Below are 9,363 nucleotides of genomic sequence, written 5' to 3' on the forward strand. Positions count from 1 at the left end.
GGATGAGATTTTGTTTTTCCCCTAACCACCTTTTAATAAATAAATATTATATGCAGGGCTCCGCTGTCCTATGTAACTTGAATGTTTCATGTTTTAAACCCAGTGGTTGCAAAAGGATTCTTCAGGATGATGAGGGGAAGGGAAGGGAAGGGAAGAAAAGGAAGATGGAGGAAAGGAAAGGAAGAAAAGATGGGGGAAAGGAAAGGAAAGGAAAGGAAAGGAAAGGAAAGGAAAGGAAAGGAAAGGAAAGGAAGAAAAGATGGAGGAAAGGGAAGGAAGGGAAGGGAAGGGAAGGGAAGGGAAGGGAAGGGAAGGGAAGGGAAGGGAATTATATGCATGGCTCCGCTGTCCAAAGTAAGTTGAATGTTTCCCATTTCCCAGTGGTTGCAAGAGGATTTTTCAGGATGATGAGGGGAAGGGAAGGGAAGGAAAGGAAAGGAAAGGAAGATAGAGGAAAGGAAAGGAAGAAAAGATGAGGAAAGGAAAGGAAAGAAAAGGAAGAAAAGAAGGAGGGAAGGGAAGGGATGGGATGGGAGAGGATATTGGAAAAAACTTATTTCTATTCATTCTATCCATACCATTCAATACAGGTCAGCAGAGATAAACATCTGGTTCGCCTTCCTCAATTTTTCTGAAGTAAAGTCCCCCTCCCCCACCCCCAGGTCTGGGAGGCAAGACTTGAACCTGTTTTCTAAGATCTAAGCCCTCAACACAGAACCTCCAGTCCTCGCTAAAACTCTACTCAAGCCAAGTCAGATGTTGTATTTTCTCCAAGGCAGCTTCTTTGTAAACCCACCCACAAAACATGGCTGGTATCTTTCCAAAGAGGTCCAGTTTTAATCAACTCAACGCTGTCTAAAATCCACCCCATTTCCCATCCACCTCAACTGGTGGGTCGTAACTTCAGGTCAGAATCTTTGCGGTAAGGAACCGCATATCAGCCGGAGTAAACGAAAGCGCGTCCTGGTTGCCTTTCTCCCTGAAAAACCAGGTTTAGCTCATGCGCGCATGTTCTTTGCATGGCTCTGGCAGCCTCAAGACACACTTTGAAAAGGAGATACGAGCCGAAGCAACAATTCACCGAGGGGACGTTACCTGAAATGAAAAGCTTTTTAAGTGGCAGCAATTCAACCAGGCACGGGTACAAATCCAGCACACCTTGAGCAATTCAATGATGGATATAGCCGAGTCAATTAACTCTTTGTAGAGCCCAAAGACAATATGATGGTCATAGCAAACACTCTTTTCCAGCAACCTAAGAGACGACTCTACACATGGACATCACCAGATGGTCAACACAGAAATCAGATTGACTATGTGCTCTGCAGCCAAAGATGGAGAAGCTCTATACAGTCAGTAAAAACAAGACCAGGAGCTGACTGTGGCTTAGATCATGAGCTTCTTCTTGCAAAATTTAGGCTTATAATATAACAACAACAGAGTTGGAAGGTTTAAACTAAAGAAAGTGGGGAAAAGCACCAGGCCACTCAGGTATGAACTAAATCGCATCCCTGATGAATATACAGTAGAGGTGACAAATAGATTTAAAGAATTAGATCTGATAGACAGAGTGCCTGATGAACTATGGACGGAGGGTCGCAACATTGTACAAGAGGTAGCAACTAAAACCATCCCAAAGAAAAAGAAATGCAAGGAAGCAAAATGGCTGTCTGAGGAAGCTCTGCAAATAGCTGAGGAAAGAAGGGAAGCGAAAGGCAAGGGAGAAAGAGAAAGATACACCCAGTTGAATGCAGAATTCCAGAGAATAGCTAGAAGAGATAAGAATGCATTCTTAAATGAACAGTGCAAAGAAATAGAAGAAAACAATAGAATAGGGAGGACCAGAGATCTATTCAAGAAAATTGGAGATATGAAGGGAACATTTCATGCAAAGGTGGGCATGATAAAGGACCAAAATGGCAGGGAGCTTTGCTGGCTGAGGGACTCTGGGAGTTGAAGTCCACAAGTCTTAAAGAGACCAAGTTGGAGACCCCTGATCTAGGTTATTTGGTCCCGGTTTGGTTGGAAAATGCTTCCTTGCAAAAACTGGGTGAGGAAAGAAAGAATAAGGCTTCAACAACATGCCAAGAAAAATATATATATTTACAATACCTCCTTTCCCGATTTCTCAATTTCTACCGTCACGGTGGTATGGTTCTTGTGTTCCTGGAACATGCAAAGGTAACAGATGCAGACTTGGTCGGTCTGGCAGAAGAGCTCCATGGTCTTGCCATGGATGGGGCATTTCCTGGCTTCAAAGTCTTTGATGGGATCCAGCAGCTGGTGGTCTCGAAAAGCAGCCCCTTCGAAGTGGGGCTTCAGGTGAAGCTCACAGAAGCTGGCTTGACACACCAGGCAGGACTTCACCGCCTTCTGCTTGTTGTCGATGCAAGAGTCACAAAAGACCTCTTCCAGAGCCACCCGGGGTCTTCCGGTAGGTACTCTACTGATCCGGTTGAAGTTGGTCCTTTTGGTCTCTCCAGTTTCCCCTAGGGTGGTGAGGATAGGTTTTCTTAGATCTGCAATCTGCCCACTGGAAAACATGGGCTTCTTCCCTTCTCCTTCGCTGCCGAAAGGTTTCTTGGTCTCCACGTTGAACAGGGGCTTCCTCAAATCTCCTCGCTCTGGAAAAGTGACCTGGGACCTCCGAGTTTCTCCTCCAGCGGGAAAACCTGACTTCTTAGCCTCCCCGGACTCCATGTTGAAGTAGGTTGACCTCTTCTCATCTGATGATTCCACAAATTGGATGATCGGTCTCTTCCAGTCACCTCCGGCATACATCGAATTCTTGAGTTGGGTTGTCTCCAGGTTTGGCGCCACATTGTTTTTGTTGGCTTCTTTCTCAGCTTTGTTTGGGCTGCTGGATTTCTTCCCTTCTTCTGTCTCTTTCTTGGGCGAAGTGGGGGTCTTGGCTTCCTCTGGCTTGCCTGCGGTCCCATTTGTCCTTGCCGTTTCCATCTCGTGGTCCTTTATCCCCCTGCGTTGGCTTTCTGGCTTCTTCTCTGCAGCCGCACTCGGTGAAGGATAGGATCAAATTGCAGCCTAAATTTGCGCCTTTCTTTACAGAAACAGTCAAGTTCTCAGGCCTTGATCCCAGCGACGAATGAAAAAGGGAGGCAGGGAAAACATTACCTAAATGCCACACCTGGAAAATGGGGAGGAGAAGGAAACACCTAGATTATACAGGTAGTGCCAGAGAGAAGACAGGCAAAGAGATATTACAAAAGGCATCAAGGAATCCTGCTTAATTATAGAAGGTGCTCCACACCCAAAAATATACCTGTCTAACCAGGTTAGGGAGTGAAAAACTATTTATGTGTCACACTACTTTCTTCTTCTTCTTCTTCCTCTCCTCCTCCTCCTCCTCCTCCTCCTCTTTCTCTCCCTCTCCTCCTCCTCCTCCTCCTCCCCCTCCTCTTCTTCTTTTTCTTCTTCTTCTTCCTCCACCTCCTTCTTTTCTCTCTTCCTCTCTCCTCCTCTTCTTCTTCTCCTCTCTCCTCCTCCTCCTCCTCTTCCTCTTTTTCTTTTTCTTCTTCTTCCTCCACCTCCTTCTTTTCTCTCTTCCTCTCTCTTCCTCTCTCCTCCTCTTCTTTTTCTCCTCTCTCTTCCTCCTCCTCCCTCCTCCTCCTCCTCCTCCTCCTCCTCCTCCTCCTTTCTTCTCTTTCAAGAATTATTTTCATTATGAGGCTGCCAGCAGGCCTTCTACCCGCTTCAAAAAAATAACTACTTCTTGACAGCAGGAACGCGTACGTAGAATTAGCCAGAGAGGTTTAAAATATCCACCAGGCAAGTTTTATTAAGCGGGATGCATGAACATAAGCAATTTAGCTTGCAATTAAAATTCATGAAGAGAATAAGAAACCAGCTACTACTAAACATCAAGGAGAGAATGGCACCCTCAACACCAGATGCCATCAGGGTTCTTCGTGACAACCAAAAAGTTGATCATCTCCGGCTTTGAAATTCTCCTTCAGGTATTATCTTTTCAGACCTTCAACGTTAATCCTCATCTATTTTATTTCCGGAATGTAATTGTAAACTCCCATGCGGTTTCTACTTCAATCAACGAGAAAGGGCCAGAGACTAAGGAGTACGGTTGAAAATATAGCTTCGTGTTCACCATGAAGACCAGGTAGAGTTCATCTTGTGGACACCAAAGGCAATGAAGAGCATCTTTCCTGCCTTCTCTATTTCCACTGCCCTGACCTCGTGAGTGACACATACACATTCATCTTTTCCTGAAAATAATACCTTCATTTATGCGAGCGTCCACTTACCATCCTAATGAGGCTTTTCAGTAAATAAGGATGCTGTTATGTCCTTGTTTGTAATCGGCCACCAAGGATTCCTCACGGGGGTACCACAACCTCCCCCAACTCTGTTTCAGAAACATCGCCCATGCTCCAATTTCTGAAAAGAAGCACCTTAATTAAGTACCATACTTTTTGGAGTATAAGACACACTTTCCCTCCCCCACACCCCAAAAAGAAGAAATTGGGTATGTCTCGTTTAATAGAATAGAATAGAATAGAATAGAATAGAATAGAATAGAATAGAATAGAATAGAATAGAATAGAATAGAATAGAATTTTTTATTGGCCAAGTGTGATTGGACACACAAGGAATTTGTCTTGGTGCATATGCTCTCAGTGTACATAAAAGAAAAGATACGTTCATCAAAGTACAACATTTACAACACAATTGATGGTCAATATATCAATATAAATCATAAGGATTGCCAGCAACAAAGTTACAGTCAACAGTCATAAGTGGAAAGAGATTGGTGATGGGAATTATGAGAAGATTAATAGTAGTGCAGATTTAGTAAATACTTTGACAGTGTTGAGGGAATTATTTGTTTAGCAGAGTGATGGCCTTCGGGAAAAAACTGTTCTTGTGTCTAGTTGTTCTGGTGTGCAGTGCTCTATAACATCGTTTTGAGGGTAGGAGTTGAAACAGTTTATATCCAGGATCTGAGGGATCTGTAAATATTTTCACGGCCCTCTTCTTGATTCGTGCAGTATACAGGTCCTCAATGGAAGGCAGGTTGGTAGCAATTATTTTTTCTGCAGTTCTAATTATCCTCTGAAGTCTGTGTCTTTCTTGTTGGGTTGCAGAACCAAACCAGACAGTTATAGAGGTGCAAATGACAGACTCAATAATTCCTCTGTAGAACTGAATCAGCAGCTCCTTGGGCAGTTTGAGCTTACTGAGTTGGCGCAGAAAGAACATTCTTTGTTGTCCTTTTTTGATGATGTTTTTGATGTTAGCTGTCCATTTTAGATCTTGCGATATGATAGAACCTAGAAATTTAAAGGTTTCTACTGTTGATACTGTGTTGTCTAGTATTGTGAGAGGTGGAAGTATGGAAGGGTTTCTCCTAAAGTCTACCACCATTTCTACGGTTTTGAGTGTGTTCAGTTCCAGATTGTTTTGGTTGCACCACAAGGCTAGTCGTTCAATGCAAAGAAGGACTAGGGGTGACTTGATAGCAGTGTTCCAGTAACTCAGGGGCTGCCCCAAAGAAGAGGGAGTCAAGCTATTCTCCAAAGTACTTGACGGCAGGACAAGAAGCAGCAGATGGAAACTCAAGAAAGAAGCAACTTTGAAGTAAGGAGAAATTTCCTGACAGTGAGAACAATTAATCAGTGGAACGACTTGCCTCCAGAAGTTGTGAATTGTCCAACACTGGAAGTTTTTAAGAAGAGATTGGAAACCATTTTTGGTACAGGGTTTCCTGCCTAAGCAGGGGATTGGACTAGAAGACCGCCAAGGTCCCTTCCAACTATTCTATTCCAACTATTCCATTCCATTCTTTATGGCTTCACAGACTGGCAGCTGCAGCAGCAGTGGTGGGGAGGGCATGGTTTTGCACACGCAATCTAGCTCCTGCTCATTCACAAACGAAGCTTTGCACATTCACCCACCACTTGTGCAGCCTGGTTCCCAACTGGCCATGGAACGGGACTGGTCTCCATTCCATGCGTTAAGGACCCATGACCTAGGAAGCATGGAAGAACTCCTTCACCATCCAGAACTAGGATAGCTGGAGAGACCTTCCCTGCTTCTTCAACAGGATATCCACCGTGGTGGGATTCAAGTAATTAAACAACCGGTTCTCTGCCATAACAATTTCTTCCAACAACCAGTTTGCCAAACTGCTCAGGAAGTTAACAACCGGTTCTCCCGAAGTGGTGCGAACTGGCTGAATCCCACCACTGGATATCCATCAGCAAAATTAGACTGGCTTCAAGGAATCGGCTTTTACTGCGTTACATTCTTTGATCCTGGTTTGGCTAGAATCAGGACCTGCAAGGGGAAATGTAGAACAGAAAGCATCATATCCTGAGGTTATGGAAAACCTTGACAAAAACTATTCAGAGAGGGAAGAGACCAAGGTCTTTTCACATCACCTTTCTTGCTACCAAAAATCAAACTCTCGCAACAATTGCCCTAAAATAACACATCAGCCCTCCGTGGATTTCGCCAGTGCCTTAAAAAAGCCAATAGCAATAGCACTTAGACTTATATACTGCTTTACAGTGCTTTGCATCCCTTTCTAAATGGTTTACCGAGACAGATTATTGCCCCCTACAATCTGGGTCCTCATTTTACGGACCTCAAAAGGATGGAAGGCTGAGTCAACCTTGAGCCAGTGAGGATCGAACTGCTGGCAGTTGGCAGAATTAGCTTGCAATACTGCATTCTAGCCACTGCGCCAACACAGAAGGAAGGGAGGAAGAAGGGAAGGAAAGAAGGAGAGGGAGGGAGGGAGAGAGGAAAGGAGGGAGGAAGGAAGGAAGGAAGGAAGGAAGGAAGGAAGGAAGGAAGGAAGGAAGGAAGGAAGGAAGGAAGGAAGGAAGGAAGGAAGGAAGGAAGGAAGGAAGGAAGGAAGGAAGGAAGGAAGGAAGGAAAGAGTAGCAATAGCCCTTAGACTTATATACCACTTCACAGCGCTTTCACAGCCCTCTCTAAAAAGTTTACAGAGTCAGCTTATTGCCCCCTACAATCTGGGTCCCCATTTTACCAACCTCGGAAGGATGGAAGGCTGAGTCAAACTTGAGCCTGGTGAGATTTGAACTGCCAAATTGCAGGCAGCCGGAAGTCAGCAGAAAGTAGCATGCAGTACCGCACTCTAACCACTGCACGACCGCGGCTCATGCTAGCAATGATTGTGTCATCCCACTCCATGGGTGTGGGGGAAGTGGGAGAATTGGCTATAGGTCATACTTAATCTTCCGGCTCAACCAAGTATGCAAAACACCTAGATTTAGAGCGCACGATCCAGGGAGACACTTCGGCTTCTTCTCTGAACAATTGGCCAAAGCACTGCAGAGGAACGACACTCGTTGTGTTTGACTTTCTGGTACATGTTGCCAAGAGCAGGCATTTGTCAACCGCGACCCCGTGGCTCATATCTCAGCCCGGCGCCGTGATCCTTCTTGTCATTGCCTTCCACATGCCAGACATGTCTAGACACTGTGGGGTGGAGTGAAGTGCTAGGAATGAGGGTGACAAAGTGCCCCGGTCAACGCCTCCTGGTTGTGGTGCTACGGAAGCTTTCTCTCTTTCTTAAAAAAAAAAAATGCAATACTGTCATTATCATAATCGCCAGGCAAATATTCCATTTATCATTAGGGACAGTGTAAAAGCCAAGTCACGCCAGGCTGTAGGTCAGAAGAAAGCATGTGAGAATCTGATGTGCAGTCAGCTAGAAGGGTGTTTCTAGTTCTTCTTTCCGTGAAAGAAACTTGTGTGACTTTTGTGTTGGGCTGCCTTCGAGGGGAGGTGTTGTCTTTCAAGGCTGTGTAACCTTCAATCAAGGTTGCCTCCAGATTTTGCCGAAAACTAAACTCAGCGCTGCAATTTTTTTAAAAAAGCATCTGTAGATTATTTGAGGAATGTCAAAGGATGTCAGACAGGTTTTGGAGTAGCCCAATTGCTTAAGGAACAGGTTGGGGGGGGGGGTTCTATCTTTTAGAGAGTTTTTCAATTCAGTTTTTCGAATTCAATTTATCTCCCAAATATAAATCTATTTCTAAGGGTCTTTGTTTCAAGAACTAGTATATCACTACATCCTGGGCTGTACAAAATCGGATAAATTCAGTCTAATCCAACCCATTGTTTCAGGGGGTTTCAGTTGGAAAGTTCAGAGACAAAATTCTTCAAAGTTCCTTTGCTTTGTTCTGTTTAAAAATAAAACACTTCCAGAAAGTTTTGATCACCAATTGCTACTATCCACATCCTGGACATAAATTGTTTCAACTTCTACCCTCAAAAAGAGTTTGAGGTTCTGACAGTTTTCTGGAGAACTGATAGCAGAAATTTTGAGCAGTTCGGAGAACCGGTAGCGGAAATTTTGAGTAGTTCAGAGAAGCGGCAAATACAACCTCTGGCTGGCCCCAGAGTGGGGTGGGAATGGGGATTTTGCAATATCCTTCCCCCAGGAGTGGGGAGGGAATGGGGATTTTGCAGTATCCTTCCCCTGCCATGCCCACCAAGCCACACCCACCAAGCCACGCCCACACAGAACCGGTAGTAAAAAAAAAAAAGTGGGTTTCACCACTGAGTAGGGCCATTAGCTCAGACTCAATTCATGCCAGGGGTGGGCTCCTGGGGGTTCACAGGGGTTCGGGAGAACCTCTAGCTAAGAATCTGTGCAGTTCATAGAACCCCCCAAATCCCACTCCTGGTTGGCCCCTGCCCACCCTGCCCCTCCCAGGAGTCCCCATGCGGCCCCATTTGGATGCAGGTAAGTGCAGGGCATGCACGGGGGAAAATGGGCCTACCAGAAGTTTGGGACCATTTCCAGCCTCCAGAGGGCCCACGGAGCCTGGGGAGGTCATTTTCGCCCTCCCAGAGGCTCGAGAAAAGCCTCCGGAGCCCGGGGAGGACAAAAACACCCCCTCTCCCCGCCGTGGTGCAAAAGGCCAACTAGGCCACGCCCACCATGGCCACGCCCACCCAGCAACCGAGCAGAGAACCCCCTTGCTAAAGTTTTTGAAGCCCACCCTTGATTAAAAATGCTAAAAATAAGTGGGGCGGTATGGAATCCTACTCGGTTTCAAATGCTGTTTGGCGCAGGGTCAGAAGATAAGCATAAACGATTAAATGAGGCAGAAACAGGACCGTGAAGTGCAAAAAAAAATGAGGTCGCCACACCCTTCGTTGGGGCAATTTCGCTCTACGAAAGAAAACACTCGGGAGCTGTGTGGGAAAAACATGCTCAGACAAGAGAACGGTTCTTCTCGGTACAGTTGAGTCAACGCGCCAGAGTTCCCACCCACCCCTTCCTCTCTCTCTCTCTCTCTCTCTCTCTCTTGGAGTCTAAGCAATTTCTCTTTTGTCTTCAATAAAGTAATA

At 45.4% G+C, this 9,363-nt stretch overlaps 1 protein-coding gene across 2 annotated transcripts in view; it reads right to left on the reverse strand.

The window, feature by feature from the left end:
• The window catches only part of TRIM29 (tripartite motif containing 29), a 50,713-nt gene extending 47,500 nt beyond the window's left edge, over nt 1–3,213 (reverse strand). For both annotated transcript variants that reach the window (XM_058194088.1, XM_058194087.1), the window contains exon 1: nt 2,113–3,213. In XM_058194088.1, the coding sequence (XP_058050071.1) occupies nt 2,113–2,958 (846 nt within the window). In that variant the 5' untranslated portion in view covers nt 2,959–3,213. The remainder of the gene's footprint in view (nt 1–2,112) is intronic.
• Nucleotides 3,214–9,363: the final 6,150 nt, after the last annotated feature.

Source organism: Ahaetulla prasina, chromosome 9 (genome assembly GCF_028640845.1).
Source record: "Ahaetulla prasina isolate Xishuangbanna chromosome 9, ASM2864084v1, whole genome shotgun sequence".
NCBI lineage: Eukaryota > Metazoa > Chordata > Lepidosauria > Squamata > Colubridae > Ahaetulla > Ahaetulla prasina.